The 16,770-nt window shown below is 34.2% G+C and overlaps 3 protein-coding genes across 4 annotated transcripts; 1 reads left to right on the top strand and 2 right to left on the bottom strand.

The window, feature by feature from the left end:
- The first annotated feature begins 71 nt into the window (after positions 1-71).
- On the top strand, positions 72-3,240 carry LOC148929977 (uncharacterized). Of its 2 annotated transcripts, XM_089067371.1 has the most exons (4): positions 72-251; positions 950-1,423; positions 1,598-2,407; positions 2,892-3,240. In XM_089067371.1, the coding sequence occupies exons 2-4, from the start codon at positions 974-976 to the stop codon at positions 3,177-3,179; spliced, it is 1,548 nt and encodes a 515-aa protein (XP_088923497.1). In that variant the 5' UTR covers positions 72-251; positions 950-973; the 3' UTR covers positions 3,180-3,240. The 2 variants fall into 2 exon arrangements, with proteins under 2 accessions (XP_088923497.1, XP_088923498.1); XM_089067372.1 differs by lacking the exon at positions 2,892-3,240 and having other exon boundaries at positions 73-251; positions 1,598-2,553.
- A 1,259-nt stretch (positions 3,241-4,499) lies between these two features.
- LOC125190421 (GTP-binding nuclear protein Ran1B) lies at positions 4,500-6,712 on the bottom strand. The gene is made up of 8 exons (XM_089069140.1): positions 6,540-6,712; positions 6,335-6,404; positions 5,765-5,821; positions 5,545-5,662; positions 5,341-5,430; positions 5,073-5,252; positions 4,920-4,997; positions 4,500-4,839 (listed from the first exon to the last, which is right to left on the bottom strand). Exons 1-8 carry the CDS (start codon positions 6,540-6,542, stop codon positions 4,770-4,772), a joined length of 666 nt encoding a protein of 221 aa, XP_088925266.1. The 5' UTR covers positions 6,543-6,712; the 3' UTR covers positions 4,500-4,769.
- A 2,305-nt stretch (positions 6,713-9,017) lies between these two features.
- Positions 9,018-12,104, bottom strand: LOC148929976 (BIIDXI-like protein At5g11420). Its single transcript, XM_089069185.1, has 3 exons — positions 11,948-12,104; positions 10,469-10,966; positions 9,018-9,831 (listed from the first exon to the last, which is right to left on the bottom strand). The coding sequence occupies exons 1-3, from the start codon at positions 12,021-12,023 to the stop codon at positions 9,293-9,295; spliced, it is 1,113 nt and encodes a 370-aa protein (XP_088925311.1). The 5' UTR covers positions 12,024-12,104; the 3' UTR covers positions 9,018-9,292.
- Positions 12,105-16,770: the final 4,666 nt, after the last annotated feature.

The raw sequence follows: 16,770 nt of genomic DNA, 5'->3' as shown, positions 1-16,770 counted from the left end.
GATTAGTTTTTAAATAATAATTTATTTAAAATATGGATATGTCTCGAAAATTGAATAAATTAATTTTTTTTAGCTCAAATTATTTTTTCATCAAGCAAACGAGAGAAAATCAATATACATTGAGAAGAAGGGAAGAAACCCTAGTGGAAAAAAATCAAAGTTTTGTTTTGGAAGAAGAGAGAAATTCAGATATCAATTTCACCTGATCACAACTTCTCATCTCGAGATTCGGCTTTAATTTGAGGAAAAAGGTCAGTGATTTTCCAGTTTTAGGGTTTCATGTTGTCTGCTTTAAAATGTTAAATTGATCAATATGGAGTTGTAACTTTTGGGGGTTTTAACAAATTTTGACTCTTTATTACGTTTTGGATCTATGTTGTTGATTATTTTGTTTGATTGTTCATTTTTGTTCATATTGTGGCAAGTCTAACAAGTTTCTGTTTGTTTCCTACTTTTTCTGCAATAAGTTCAGTTTTAAGTATTGAATTCTTGTGTTGTTTTTTAACAAAATGTTGAAAGTTGTTATTTATTTACTGCTTTTGTCCTGGAAATCAAGATCACAAAAAAATTTCATTTTACTGGCCAATCCTTTCCGATCAGCTTGATTTTAAGCAGAAACGAAAAATCGTGAGCTTTTCAATGATTTCTCTTGAAAAATCTGATGTTTGACTTGTCATTGTCAACAGATGTTGAAAACTACATTTGAACATAAATCTGGCAATGAATTGAACATCTGCTTTTGATGTGATTGAATATCTGGTAGCAGAATGCTATATTAATATTTCTGCTTCCAATTTTCATTTTTGTTATTCTGGATGTATGAATCTTGAACATAGTAAGATCAAAGTCCAGTTTTACTTGACATCTAAATCATGCTGTCAGTTTTACATTTTGATTCTCCAATTTTATATGCTGTTAATTGTATTCTTATGTTTTGTTGTTATCACAGGCTTTGCAATTTGGTGTACTGATAATGAAATTCAAGAAAGGGGAAAAGGTGGAGGTTTTGAACCACAAAGAGATTCCAGTTTCATGGCATGTTGCTGAGATTTTATCTGGGTTTGGATATGCGTATCTTGTGAAGTATGATTCTTGTCCGGGTATGTCAAGTGAGCACAAAGTGGAGACAGTTTCAAAGACTTGTGTGAGACCATGCCAGCCTTTGGTGCAAGGTGTAGAGGATCACGTAGCTGGAGACGTTGTGGAGATATTTCACGAATATGCCTGGAAGGCTGCTGCTATCTTGAATGTTGTGCAAGGCAAAAGAGAAACTAAAAGTAGGAAGATTTCCATCCGAGCAACTGCAGTCCAGAAACGGTATAAAGTAAGGCTGCTTGGATGCTCCATCGAATCTATTGTTGATGGATCAAACATTAGGATGAAGCAGACATGGCAAGATGGCAAGTGGATTATGTGTGAAAAGGTAGTTTCTGTTTTTCTATAGCAATGCCTTTATTGTTGTTTGCGTGCTACCTTTTTTAAATTTCTTGAGATTTAAAGGCACTGATTTTGGGGATATATTCAACTATGCAATAGACTCCTATTCAATTAGTTCCAAGTTTTCTACCTCTGATCTTCTTGTTTCTGTTAATTGCAGAGTTCTCAAGGAGTTGGGGATATTACAGCTAGCAAGCCATCAACTTCGATTTGTCATAAGAATGTGAACTTCAAGATCACTCTACCTAAAGCAAGGGCTTCTCAGAAGAATTGCATCAATGTTGTGGATGAAACTCGATTTATGGAATCCCATCATGATTCAAGGTTGCTAAAGAGGTTGTCCCCTTGTGGATCATCTACCAATGAATTGCACTACGGGCCTTCCCATAAGCTACAAGCAATTGAGAAAGACGGGAGGAAACAAAGACTGGCTGCTGCTGCTGCTCCAGATCGAAAGGCAGGTTCTGTTTCTTACCCAAGAAAGATTTTGGGTGAAAAAAACATCCATGCTTCCCTCAAAATTATTCCGAGTGCATCCAATCAAAAGGCAAGGTTGAACATAAATGACGTTTCTGGAATCCGACAAATTCAATTGGATAGTTCAAACAGTGACGATGCCTGCTCTGTTGGTAGTTGTAGTGGTGGCACTGATCGGAGTCCAACCAACATTGATATTCCTTCTATACACCATGTATCTCGAGAAACAGACGCTGTTGATAGTGATGCTGACTCTGGTCATGCTTCAGAATTTGAGAGGATAAGTAATTCTCTTCCTCCCCGAGAGGAAGTAGGAACCAGTATACGTAGATTAGAGTTGCAAGCTTATCGGAGAACTCTGGAAGCTTTGTATGCTTCTGGTCCCTTAAGTTGGGAACAGGAAACAATGTTGACAAATCTCCGGATCATGCTCCATATTTCAAATGACGAACATTTGAAGGAGCTGAAGCACCTAATATCTGCTAACACTACTGTAAGTGTCAGATGATGATAGCTCTGTTTTTTAATCACGACATTATAATGCATCTGGAATTTGCATTTATGTTTCAACAATATAAGATCTCTTATATTAGCAACTGTAAGTTAATTTTTTGGTAACACATTGGACTTTGTTTATAAGCTGTGTAGATTGTTAGTAAGAAACGCGTATCAAATTCTTTCCTTTGTCAACTACTGTTGTCCCATTTTATGGTAATTGAATAATACGTATATATAAAACAATCCGTTTGATTATACAGATAGATCTGATGAACCAATCCTGTTCAGTTTGTCTACTGAAATTAGGGATATGAAGGAACTGTAACTATTTGCTTCTTCCTTTGTGCTTTCCGATGGCATATGCTTGTTTTTATCGAAAGTTGGGAATTTGTGCTATAAACTGAATAGTGCTCCTGCACATTTGGCAAAACATAATTTGTGTTTGAAGATGGGTTATTGATCAATCTTCGAATCCCCAGGGCCAAGTTGGAGGCATCATGCTTGATTTGCTTCCATGGCTTAAAGCTGATACGATGGTTTGCAAGACGATGCAATCGTCGTCTACTTTCAAACTGTTGTTCCTCTGGCCCTGGTGCCCAATCCCAGCAGTCAGTTTACATTATTGTTTTATCATAATTCATAACTGTATTAACTCTGCTGAGGATTACTACTTTTTTTGGCAGAATCCGAGGTACAAGGTTCACTTTCATGTTGAATTTGGTAGCTTATTGTCTTGTCTTTGTTTCATATACTTTTCCTTTTCCTAACATCAAATATGCATTTGGATATCTGAAATGTATATCAGGCATATATTTTGAATCTGATTAATTTTACATTTGGGTGCAAGTTATAACGGAAAGTACTCAATTCCAAAACTGGAGATTATCTTGTTTTTCCAGAAAATGGACATTTCCCTTAATAGCAAGTAGATAAGAAAGAATATTGCATGAATATAGCAAGTAAATAAGAATATTCCAGTTAAATAATCTTCTTAAAATTATCAGCAAGTGTACTACACGCGGGTGCTGGATAGTTTAAAATTATGTTTTGTAAAACATAGACGACCTAATAAATTGTCCAAGATGCCCTCGGTCGCATAAACATAATAAAAAATATTGTTGTCCAACGATGGTACCATTTCAAATCTCACGCTATTAACTTACTCCATCCGTCTCCTATTAGGAATCACTCTTTGACCGGACACGAGTTTTAAGAAATGTAAAAAAAAATTAGTTGAAAAAGTTAGTGGAATGTGAGACCCATTTTTTTATATTGGTTTTATAATAAAATGTAAGTGAATTGAGTTAGTGGAATGTGGGACCTACTTACTATTTATAGTAAAAATGAAGTGTGACTCTTAATTAGAGACGGATCGAAATGGAAAAGTGTGACTCTTAATGGGGGACGGAGGGAGTATTTTTTAATTGTCAAGATGACATTTTGAACGCTAATATGTGGAATTGGTATCAATTGTGTCCCAAAATCAAAAGCTTATGGTTTAATAATTTAAGATTTCAAGCGGTTGTGATATATTATCATTTGAGTAGAAATCTTAGTTGAGTTATTATCATAAATAGTTGTATCATACAATTAAATTAGTTAATACTCCATTACTTTAGTGAATTGGTATTATACTTTATAATTATATTCATTTAGGTTCAGTTAAAATTTTTAATTTTTTTATTCTAAATGGCAATTAAACACCACCTAAATATTTATATTTAAGCTAATCTTTTATAAACAAACATTCAACTCACTATCAAAACAGCATTTTCGTGAAGCACAATGCTAATCTTTAAATAAGTTGAACTTTAATAAAAAGAAAGGTTAGAATTAGAAATAACTAAACTAACGAGAATAAATACTCTTAAAATAAAATAAACTTGAAATAATAAATCGCCAACCATTGTACTCAACTTACACTAACTTAATCGGTTGAAATTTTCAAAAAACGTTAGAAACAAAACACTAATACTGTATACTCCATATTATTGCAAAGCCTATCAAGAACCGAAAGGTACCACTAATTAAAAAACTAAAACAGAATTTGACAAGATAATTGCTTAAAACAGCTGATACCAAGAAGATATACCAAAGTAAAAAAATTGTAGTAACCGACCAGTTTGAACATCCAAGATAAAAAGTATCAAAACCGGGTCTCTCTAGAGAATTCAGAGATTAAAATGCAACATTAAACAACCAAAGAGCTCAACTGAAAATGTGAACTACATGCAAATCAAATTGTATTAGAAGATATACTATCTTCCCACAACCAAACAGGATCATATCATTTAATCCTTAACACTCCCCAGACAAAATCAGCAAGAAAACTCGGGACACCGTCTGAAGATGAATACTTAATCAAATGCATCATCATCATCATCGGGAAGGGGCTGGTTGGCCGCCGCATCAAGCTCAGCCTCATGCCTGCAAAACAAGTTCAGGTTTAATATATCATTATCACCAGGCATTAAGTGTTAGAGGAAAAGATAGGGGCAGATATTTACTGTTTCTGTGCAGCCAAGTCGATCTGGACTTCCGGTGGGGCAAGAGCAGGTGACTCAACAAAGTGCAAGTTAGGATCACTATAACCAAAGGAAGATGTTAGCAATATACCCAAATAGGATTAGCAGAAAGGTTTAAAATTTTTAGGTAATTACCCAGCAAGCTTCCTAGCCAGATAAAGGAAGGGCTTCTCAAAGTTGTAATTGCTCTTGGCAGAAATTTCATAGTACTGCAAGTTCTTCTTCCTGTGGAAGGTAACCTGCTTGGCCTTCACTTGCCTGTTCTTGACATCAACCTTGTTTCCGCAAAGCACAATTGGGATGTTCTCACAGACACTGAAATTACAGCATTAAACGTTCAAATATGATGCAGACAACGAAATTGATATACTATCAGGACAACAGTCTAGTAAGCAACACATACCGGCAAAGATCACGGTGCCATGTTGGGACATTCTTGTAGGTTAACCGAGCAGTTACATCAAACATGATAATGGCACACTGTCCGTGGATGCTGCACACCAGTTTAAAATTGTTATCATCAACCAACCAAATTTAGTGGGTAAAAATGCACAGGGATAATTCAATAAGACTCATTGGGCAGTGAATGATTATAAGATTTACTTACTAGTATCCATCCCTAAGCCCACCAAACTTCTCCTGACCAGCAGTGTCCCAGCAATAAAATCTGATCTTTCCGCAGTTGGTGAAAAAATCAAGAGGATGAACTTCCACACCAATTGTAGCTGTTCAAAGAAGTTCTCTTTGTCAATAAAAACACAAGGAAAGACAAAAGAGGTAAAAAGAAAATGAAATGTACTCAGACTATTGACAAAGTAAAGGCTTACGCTCATATTTCTTCTCAAATTCACCAGTCAGATGCCTCTTCACAAATGTAGTTTTCCCTGTCATAGAGTTAAAGAGATACACCATTGATTAGACTCATTTGTATTATCTTTCTTCTACTTATTGAACTAGACATGCCATACCATACAAGCTAATATTTGAAGCATCAGACATTAATAGAATTTATTTTCCTACTACAAAACTTAAATTCGAATCACATAAAAACTTAAAAGGCTAATCATTACGAGTATTTCTACAGAAAGAAAATCGCATAAAACCTAGAATAAACCCTACCATCCTAAGACCTAAATCAAAACATATAAGAAAACATAAATTCACCATACACTATATATTCATAAAATAGCAATAAAACAACAGATTTCAGAAATAATCCTAAATGTCTAAAAAGTAAATCAATGCGAATTAATCTCACTTCACATAGAAAAAAGGCTCAGGTTCTCCAAACACACAATCAACACTTGAAACAATATAATCGAATCCAGATGTAAAGGTAAACACATAAAAACAAAAAAGAAAAACCTCAAATTCGAGATTTAAGTCGAATCCAATACCTGTACCACCATCGCCGACAATTACAAGCTTGAAGCTTGGGTAATCCACAGTCTGCTGATTCGGCAACGCCTATAAAATCACAGAAATCGGTGAAAAAAATCACAACAAAATAGCCGAATCGCAGTAATTTAGCAGAAACGCAAAATTCATCAGAACACTAAATCGAGCTGAGAATCGAAACAAGGTGAGTAAGTGAGTGCTTACCATTTGATTCTGTGCAGTCCTGGTAAGGTAGAGAGAAAACGGAATCGGGGGAAGAGAGAGAGATTGTTGGGAGATATGCGCGCTGCGTTTGTATATATATTCTGGTGCCCTAAAAATGTAGCGTAGGTTTTGCGGAGGACTTTTTGAAATTGTGCCGAAATGAGTAGCTTTAAGGTGACGCGATAATCTCAGCCGTCGGATCAAAACATGAGGTCACGTGCTCGACACGTGTTTCAGTGAATGTTCTAGATTATGTTTGGGCCTTCTGTATGGGCCTTGAATGTGGCCTTCTACTGTGTTTAAAAAGGGTTTGAATTTGGGCTAAGATCCAGTTAGTACATAAGATTCAATTTTCAATTTCATTTTCATACTATAATATTCTCATATGTCATACTAGCTGTCCACAAAATAATCTCATTTATGAATGGTAGAATTTTAATGAAAAATTTAATAAAGTAAGAAAAATAAAATTAAATGAGTAAAATAATAGAGATAGAAAGAAGAAGTGATAAAGTATGAGAGAGAAAAAAAGGAAAATTTTTAGAATTGAGACTATTTTTTGTAGACGTCTCAAAATGATAAAATGAGACCATTTTTGGTGGATGGAGGAAATAGTTTACTTTTTAGTTGGTTCTATAAAAATGTTACTTTTTCTTGGATTGGGTTCTCCTCCTGTGCAATATGTCACGGTAAGGGATGCTCTGCAGATCCACACCATGTATTAATTTTATATACTTGTATTTTTTTTCAGCAATGGATGGTTTTGATCTGCACAGCATCCCATGCCGTGACATATTTTACAGCAGGGGATCCCATCCCCTTTTTCTTTTTTGAAAAATTTTCTTTTACGTATATATATATAAGGGGTCCTATTCTAATGCTTATAGCACCCTAATTCAAAATCAAGACTAAATCTCCATTCTTGGATTTTAAAATGAGTGGATGAGATTAAAGCTCACAAATCTCAATAAATAGTAGACAAAATATCAACAAAAGGGTAATATCGTCATTATGTTATCATATAATAATTTTCGTGGGTGTTTTTTTATATCAACATTGTATATTACAAATATCAACAATATGACATTAGAATATCAATACAAGGACAAGAAAATATCAACACATTTTTATTGAGATTGGACATGCATAATATTGAGATTTTGCCTACAATATATTGAGATTTTTTGTTGCATTTGTTGATAAAAGCTGCTTATCAACATGTACGAAAACTGAAATATAATTTATCAAATTTCATCACCCGAACATCGTCGGAACATATGCAATTGAGATCTCGTTGGAATCCTTATTAAATTATCTTTAATTTGATATATTTTTTACGAAAAAATAATTTAAATTGAGAGAGTTACGTAAATTTAACGATTTGAGATGATTTTAAGGAGAGAGAAAGTAGTTAGTTATAATTACTATATATAGGATTTGACACTAATACCCTTTTAATTTAATTAATAATTATTTAAATTTAAAATATATTACACTTGGCATTATATTAACAACAAGATCTTCTAATCTAATGGTTGAAAATTGGTCTCAATTTGGGATTGATAATTAGTTAACAATTGATTACATCCCTATATATAAGTATATTTTATTTCTTCATTAATAACAAAATAACATCTTATGAAATCTTGTGTCATAAACGAAGTGTGACATCTACTTTGTGACGGAGAAAATACTATTTCCATCATATTCATTTTCTATAGTATAATTGGTCTATTTCATTTTTAAATTTATTAGTATTTCTTCTATTTATTTTTTTCATGGATTTTTTTTTATTTCTATATTTAATTTATTAAATATTTATTTCTTAATTAATTTCTAAAATTAATGTCTCGATTATTATGGACAAGGAAAATAGTATGTAAATCCAATTCAAATGTGTGATAAATACTACGGAATAAATATTGATGGATTTAAAAGAGTAGGCCTTTATACAATCATAAATTAATGTGTGATGGATGTAACCGAGTAGATATTGGCGGATTTGAACAAGAGAACTTTGTTCAATATCGTTCGTCTAGTCTTATCCTTTTGCTAAATATCAAATTTTAAACTGTTATCATCGATGACCTCAAATATGAATTTATAATGTGTGTAATTTGCTTTGTATGATCAATTACTAGTCTATATTTGAACTTCATTATTTTTGTCTTAGACACTAAAAGTAAAAGATTAAAATAGTCCGCTGTACTATTAACTAAATTTATTTTCATAGTGAATTTTTAATTTACAACCACCAATCTCTGAACTCGTGAATTTAGTTGTGAATAATAGGATTTGTAACAGTACTATATTCCAACCTATTCAAAGAAAAAGGTAGGATCAAATATTGCACAGGCAAATTTCAAACATCAAAGAACATTATATTTGTATTGGTTCATCATTTGATTGATTGAATTGATTCTTATCAGCCACAAACTTTCACTTAAAGCAGATTTAGTCATATACTCCTTGGCAAAATGATAAAACCACATCACTATCTTCCCACCATATATCCTTTCCCATTTATTGGGCTTAATATTGCACCTGAAAATCAAATCACACTCCTCTATATATACTGTTACACCTTAAAAACATGGGATCCGGCTGAGGCTGAGTATTGATAAAAGTAGCACCAAATCAAAATTAAAAAAAAAAAAGAGAAAAAGAAAAAATCAGCAGCCAGCCATTGTAGCAACAAGAAATACTACCCTCAGTATATCCCAACACTTGCTCCATCACCCCTCCCCGGGGCCTCAGGCGAGCCGCCTTGGCTTGCGGACGCTGAGCAGCTTCACGTCGTCCACCACAGGGCCGCAGAGGGAGGCGTAGTCGTCGGTCCTCATGTGGTAGTAGGTGCTGAGGAACATGATCCGGGTGCGAGCGGTGGTTGCAACGAACCTCAGCACAGCGCGCTTGTATCCGCCCTTCCCCTTGGACTCGTACGGGACCTTAAGCGTGTCCCTCCCAGCGAACGCCTCAACAATCATGGACCCCTCGCAGGCGTTGCTGGCATCCCCAACCGCGAAGGTCAGCTGGTAGGTCTTGCCAACGGTGGTCCTGGCCACTTGCGCGATGGCGCTCTCCTTGCCCCCCACGAGCTCTATAGCCCTCTGGCCTTGTGGGACGGAGAAGTGAGCCGAGTCAATGTACTTCACGGCCTTGAGGGACTCGACCATCCAGGCCGGGAGGGGGGAGTTTTTGTCCTCTATGTTTGGTGGGATTAGGACTCCCCAGCTTGTGTTGGGGAATATGTAGGCGCCTTCTTCAAAGTCACCATTTTTAAGCAGGTTCTCTGCAAACATCCATTGTTAGGCTTAGGGCATGATCTTATCTCTAAAAATGCAGCATGAATTCATCAAAGTTGCAAGAGTAAAACAAAGAAGACTTGTGAATATACACTTAAAAATGGAATCTTGAAAAATGTAGCATGATTTCATCAAAGTTGCAATGATAAAACAAAGGAAGCCTTATGAATATACACTTAAAAATGGAATCTTGAAAAATGCAGCATGATTTCATCAGAGTTGCAATAATAAAACAAAGGAGGCCTTATGAATATACACATAAAAATGGAATCTTGAAAAATGCAGCATGATTTCATCAAAGTTGCAATAGTAAAACAAAGGAGGCCTTATGAATATACGCATAAAAATGGAATTTTGGAACAAGATAGAGTTGGGGAGTAAAGCCATTTGAGTAGTCAAAAATGAGCAAACCCCATATCCTGTCTCCTTTGGCTAAACAAGTAGTAGGACAAAAGCATTTTTGGCAACTTGTCGAAAGATCACCACAGATTAGTCCAAATGCAGTGGAGAGGGGGAGAAAAAGACAGTTTTGTCTAAGCTTGTTGAATAAGATCATTTACAGATAACTTGTAATAAGAATTACTATGAGATTGGCATTGGCATTGGTGGAGTGAGTGAACTTACGGTTAGTTGGCCTCGGAGGGTATAAAGCCCGAATAGCTATTGAATCAATGAGAGGTCCACAGGCCGGGTCCTCCTCAACACCCGGGTTGTGGATGAGGATCTCAGCGACAGTGTAACGTGTCTTGAATGCCCACGCATACGAGTCCCATCCATTGCTGCTGTACAATGTCTGGATTGGCAGGATACCAAAGTCGGGCGCCACAGACACGTTCACCCTCTCCTCCTGAGCACAGGTCCGGGCAGCGCTAAACGTTAGCGAATAGTACATCCCCTTAGTGACATTGATCACTTGCTTGATGGAGGCCTCGTTCCCAAGCCTCACTGCAGCATACCCCTCCGGCACCACCAGCAGCATGTCGCCCTGCTTCTGCCCCGCCTTGATGTACTCAACGAAGCCGGAGATCTGCCATTTCGGTATTGCGTGGGGCTTGAGCACAATGGAGCCATTGAGGCTAGAGGCAGATGGGGCCATTTCAAAGTTGCCATTGTCCAACAGCCCTGCATATTTTTGCACATAGTGATTGATCTCAGATTTACCAAGCAACTGCTTAGCTTCATAAAGTTTATGATACTTACAAGACGAGAAAAATAAAACAGAAAAAAGAACTAGCAACACATCAACATCCCATCCCTTTTGGATTCTTGATATGAAATTAGAATGTAGAGTAACATGCTATTGGGGACAGACACCTACATACATCAAGTAGCAAGGACCAGCTGTAGAGTTTAGCCTCAACTCTCTCTCTCTCTCTATCTCTCTCTCTCTCACTCTCCATGTGCAATCACATGTGACTGGAAATAGGATTTTCATACTCATAGAATAATCATCCTAGGCAAAAAAATATGAACAGGCAAATTGGCAGAAATATGTGATTCTTGCCTTTATGGTATAATAATAAACTTTACAGTGTAGCATCATCACAGAATGTTTGTCACACTAAGTAATCAATAAAGAGCACATGGATTCACATATTATACTGCTAAATCACAGTTTTATACTATAGAGTTTCAGAAAATCCAAAAACCTGATGATTTAGTTCTTGAACCATTGGTGTCAATATCAGAAACGATAAAAACTATTTATCTTCCCCAAATGTGAAGAAGTTTATAAATGAAATTTTGGTTTCTTGGTTAGAAAACCTTATAAATGTTGGTATGGTACGAAACATGAATAATTTGGCTGCATTTAACATATCATTAAATTGGCTGAGTAAATAATGGAATTCTAGCATTTACATATCATTATAGTGCAGTTATACTCTCAATTTCCACACACACAGATACAAGCAAACATGAAATCTTGAAATCCACTTTTTACTACTCCATAATTCATGAATCCAAGCAGTTCCCATTTCCCAAGTTCAAATTTTTAGAAGAGGGAAAAGAAGATAATGCTCTAAAGCTAACATAAACAAGCAAGAAATAGCCAAAAATAGAAAGAACACACACACACACAACAGAGTTGAGCTATGAAATTACCATCTCTGAAGGCAAAAGCATGGTGGCAAGCAGCAGCAGCTAAGAACAACAGCACAGACAGAGCAGTGCTCCCCATTTCTTGATTCAGTACTGTGCTCACTCCAAGAGAGAAGGAAAGAGTATTATTGAGATTTGCTGTCTGATTTCAAGTTGAATTAAGAGACACCCCTTTTATGCATGCCACCACTCCAAACTAGCCTCAACTTTTGTTTTAATAACGTTGTTGCCCAAATCTTTACTATTCATCTACTCATTATTAATATTACTAGAAAAAAAAATTCCAATATGGTTGTTTGTTATGATAAAATCAATCCAAAATAATTATACTACAATATGTTAATAATTTAATGTTTAATAGAATATTATGGAAATTCTAATTAGTAAATAGTGATAGGAATTTTTGGAGCGTAGCACGATGAGTCTGTGCTATCACATGGCCTCATTTAGTGATTGGGCAGCCATTTTTTCATATTGAATTTTGTGTTCTATTTATGGAAAGGTAATATGACACAAAAAACAATTTCAGTTTCTTGCTGTATGCTAATATATGAAAGAAATTTATTGCTACTATGGAGTAGTAATTTATAATCTCGTACATACTCATGCTAGTTTTCTTCTTGTTTCCAAAAGGTTTTATCTTTCTTTTTAAATCTTAGTATAATGAGAATGAGGAGAAGAATTAAGAAGTTAATGTAGTAATTGAAGTTGTTTGATTTTAATTTAGGATTTCCAAATTTAGAACCTGAAAATTTGTGGTTACGCACACAACAAACTGATGAAGTTGTCCGATAGTGAATCCATGTGCTTGATTGAACACAAGTTGGATTTAGTTAGAAACTTACCTCAAATTCCTCTCCAGATGTCGAAATAAGGTTGATGAAGATGAACCTATTATATTTATTTTTAGACTATAGTATACTACTAAGTTATATAGGAGTCGAAAGTCGAAACAAAATGCCAAGAAATTTAATTACCTTTTTGTGATCGAATATTTTCATTTTCAGCTCTTTTTAAATTATTCCATACGATTATCAATCTAGTCTAGATAAGAGAACTTTTAGTACTACTGTAATTTATTAGAAGAGAGAGAGTCAATTTTATTATAAATTGCAATCAATTGTCCTACATGAAACATTGGTGCATAACACATGAAACAGGCGCATATAACAACAACCACACCTTCCAAAATTACATAAATAGAATGGTAAGTTGTCAAAAATTTTTTTATCAAAGTTTAATCAATCTCATGACATTCCCAATCATATTTCAACTTTGACATTTTTCTTAATCGTAGTACTCCCTCCGTCCTACAAATTTTGTCTCATTTTACCATTTTCGTCCGTCATACAAAGTTTGTCCCAATTGGAATCTTTCCAAAAATAGACATTAAATACACTCATCAATCTCCTCAATGTGGGACCTTTATTTCACTACGCACCTCCATTTACTACAAAGTTAAACAATTTCTTAAAACTCGCGTCGGGTCAAACAGGAACAAACTTAGGCTCTCTCAAACTCGCGCTCGAGTATCATTTATTGATGCAGTGTATTATGTATACATGTGTAAAAATTAACTAAATTTAATGATCTTTTCAACAATTTACCCTAAATATGAATAGAACTCACAAAGAAAGTTCATTATTCATTAATATTGGCTCTCTTGTGGAATTATTACGTGCATACCGATAGCGACCCCTCCGATAGATAAAACAGGGAAGAGGTTGAGATTTAAAAAGACAACAAAACTAAGCTTTTAGGTAATCCGAGGCTTAATTAGTTTGGTCGAGAGAGATCTAAAACATGCCACGAGACTTGCGGGACCCACTGCGAGCGAATGGGCCCCACGTGGATACTAGTAAACCTATTGAAAATGTTGTTAATTGGGCTTTCTTTGACAGGTTACAACTCGCAATTTTTGTGGGCCTTAACTCACTTCTTTTGAATTAAGATGTGGGCCGTTAAAAATTCCTGCCCTCTTTCTCTTTTTTTAATTACTCCTACAAAACATATTACTTCTATTTATCTAATAAGAATATTGTTTCTATTGTATATATTTTTTTTTCCAAAATCGTGGTAGAATTCTCCTAGTAATGGGTTCAATTTTAAGAGAATTAGTACTGATATACTGTGGTGAATAATTTGGCAAACCGAAATTTGAATATTATGATGCATATGAGCATATCATGTACTAATACTGTGACGTCTTTTCTTTTTTAAAAGTATTTTGTACTTTCATGATATACTAGTAGGGTATGATTAATTACTAAGTTGTTAACTCATCCTGCAGTGTATTAAAAATGTCAACACATAATTTTGTTGACATTTCAACATATTGTGTTGATATTATGTGTTGACATTTTAATGTCATCATATTAATATTTTTAATACACTGTATTGATGAGTTAACATAATTAACTTAAGAAAGTTAGCAATATAACACACCCATATACTACTATTTATAAAAGTTATCAAAATTTCACCTATGTTAATTATTTGACGCTTGAGATTCAACGGTATATCAAGAATTACAATATTAAACAATATGCCAAATTTTCCATATTACAGTCCAATGAAATATAGTAGTCCATATTTCTTTATTTATTTTTGAGGAGATTGCATATGAGAAAGTGATTTTTATGAAGAGATAAAATGAGTATGGAAGTGGAACTGACAAATTGGCATCATAATTGAAAGTGGACTATGACTGAACATATCAAAAACCATTAACTCATGTCTTTTACCATCTTGACAGCCGAGATTCTTCAAAAGCTTTTTTTGCTTTCAACAAATTAATAGGAGTACCATTTTAAGCATTATCTACATTGGAAATCGGCTATAAATATCAATAGAGGCTCTTTTTTATATTATTATTATTTTTCTTGAGAATTTATATATATAGATAATATGGCATTCCTATCTCTCTATCTCTCGTGGTGGTCCAGTTGGTGGTGCACATGAAAAGCACACATCACAATGCTATTACCAACTGAAAAATCGAAATAAATTTCATAATATTGCAGAACAAATTATATCCTCATTTTAGGCATAATTCATAAATTTGCACATGTTCGTGTCTCTCTATTGAATATGAAAACCCAAAGCATGTTAACTATCTATTCAACTCATTCGCGTGTCGCCTATTAATTCGGCTTAATATATTTTTTTTCGATTATAGTTTCATTTTAAGTTTTTAGTAATTAATTGTTGTCATCTATTCAACTCATATCATAATTGTTGTTATTTTAAATCTCTAGTTAATGAACAGAAACTAGTTAAGTTATATAAGTACTTTGGAGACATCAGAGATAGAACTAACATAGGCCTCATTATCCGAATGACCGTGTCAGCGATTGCAAATGGGAAGGAGAAAGGGAAACATTTATTTGTTGGGCTTAAGCCATAAATTACTCATTCCATTTTTTGCTAATAGAGATATATGTTTTCAACACGAAGATATCATGTAACGTCTTATAAAAATTATACAGACATAATACGTAAAATCGAGTAGAGATATCATGGTCATGGTGATGGGGAAAGGGACAGAGTAGCCGACGATTGCACGTAGAAATGAAAGCATTGATTGGGAAGATGCAGAAATGAGGCAGAATCATCAGTTTCTTCACATTCCTTGCCCATTGATTTACTTCCCACGTGGAAATCTTTAATTGCTCTTGTCTTCAATTATACACCCATTTCACTTTCATTTTCCTATCCATTTTGTAATACTACTATATGTCACATTACTAATTATTTATTGCATGTAGTATCATATCGATGAAGAGTAATATTTGTAACATTATTAACTAAGACACTACGCATACAAACATGGATATTATCACCAAACAAGTTTGAATTAAGTACTCGAATGCAAGCATAATTAAAAAGAAGGCTTCTCACTAAGAATAGTGTTACTCTTATGATGTATATATAGCTTAAATAAACTTGGTTTATGGATCTAATTTTTATCTAACAGAAGCTGATTAATTTTGTATATATTTATATTATCAAATTGCAACCTTGTATTGGCTTCTTACGGCGACCAAATTACTGCAATTTGTCATATACAAAAATGCAACAGTTTGCAGGCAAAAAAAATGTGCAGATTTGTCTCATGCATCATGACCTTAAGATAAAGGTTCATTACAATTCTTTAATATTCTAGTTTTTTCTTCTTTCCACCCCTTTCTGAATTGATTAGGTAAAAGATACTAACTTTCTTGAAATTTTCCATTATGACAAAATGTTTGATCAAATCCCTCGAAATAATTTTTTAAGTAGAAGTGTAAGCTTATTAACCAAGAGGAGTAAACTCCACTCATAAACAATTGACTTCCTATCAATTTTAACACACGTTTTTCTTGTATTTATTGTACGATTCTCCAAAATCATTAATTTGCATTTGGTTTAACCGTTTAAATTCCACCGACTGCAGTTCACGATAATGATTTTATAAGGGCGTGTTTGCCTTTTATTACTATAAATAGATGGACATTAATCAATTAAAGTGAGGATCATTTATTATATATGTTGTTTATTTCATATAATAATATATTCATCTCAGTTTATATTATACTTGTATCCTATTTAATTTGCATGGAATTGATAGTTGATATATGAAAAATCTAAGTGGTCATTTAAATTGGGAATAATAAAGTTTTTAACCATATAAATTAAAAGTGGTCATTTAAATTAATACCAAACGCACGCTAGACATATTCAATTTACACCAATATCCATGTTTATGTGATCGTATCATATTTCCTCTCTATCGTTAGTATATAAATTAAATTGCAACACAATGGAGGTTTAACCTAGTTTTGACA

Source organism: Salvia hispanica, chromosome 3 (assembly GCF_029641045.1).
Source record: "Salvia hispanica isolate PSC_SH4W2 chromosome 3, Shi_PSC_v1, whole genome shotgun sequence".
NCBI lineage: Eukaryota > Viridiplantae > Streptophyta > Magnoliopsida > Lamiales > Lamiaceae > Salvia > Salvia hispanica.
Note: the sequence above shows the minus strand (reverse complement) of the source record. Positions and strands in the feature narration are given on the sequence as shown.

Coding starts and splice junctions, on each gene's coding strand:
- LOC125190421 (XM_089069140.1), bottom strand. Junction 5,253..5,340: donor TGGCACCGTGATCTTTGCCG/GTATGTGTTGCT, acceptor CTGTAATTTCAG/TGTCTGTGAGAACATCCCAA. Junction 4,998..5,072: donor CTGGCTAGGAAGCTTGCTGG/GTAATTACCTAA, acceptor CTTTGGTTATAG/TGATCCTAACTTGCACTTTG.
- LOC148929977 (XM_089067371.1), top strand. CDS start 974: ATGAAATTCAAGAAAGGGGAAAAGGTGGAGGTTTTGAACCACAAAGAG. Junction 1,424..1,597: donor AGTGGATTATGTGTGAAAAG/GTAGTTTCTGTT, acceptor TGTTAATTGCAG/AGTTCTCAAGGAGTTGGGGA. Junction 2,408..2,891: donor TAATATCTGCTAACACTACT/GTAAGTGTCAGA, acceptor TCGAATCCCCAG/GGCCAAGTTGGAGGCATCAT.
- LOC148929976 (XM_089069185.1), bottom strand. CDS start 12,023: ATGGGGAGCACTGCTCTGTCTGTGCTGTTGTTCTTAGCTGCTGCTGCT. Junction 10,967..11,947: donor TGCTTTTGCCTTCAGAGATG/GTAATTTCATAG, acceptor AAAAATATGCAG/GGCTGTTGGACAATGGCAAC. Junction 9,832..10,468: donor CCCTCCGAGGCCAACTAACC/GTAAGTTCACTC, acceptor GGATGTTTGCAG/AGAACCTGCTTAAAAATGGT.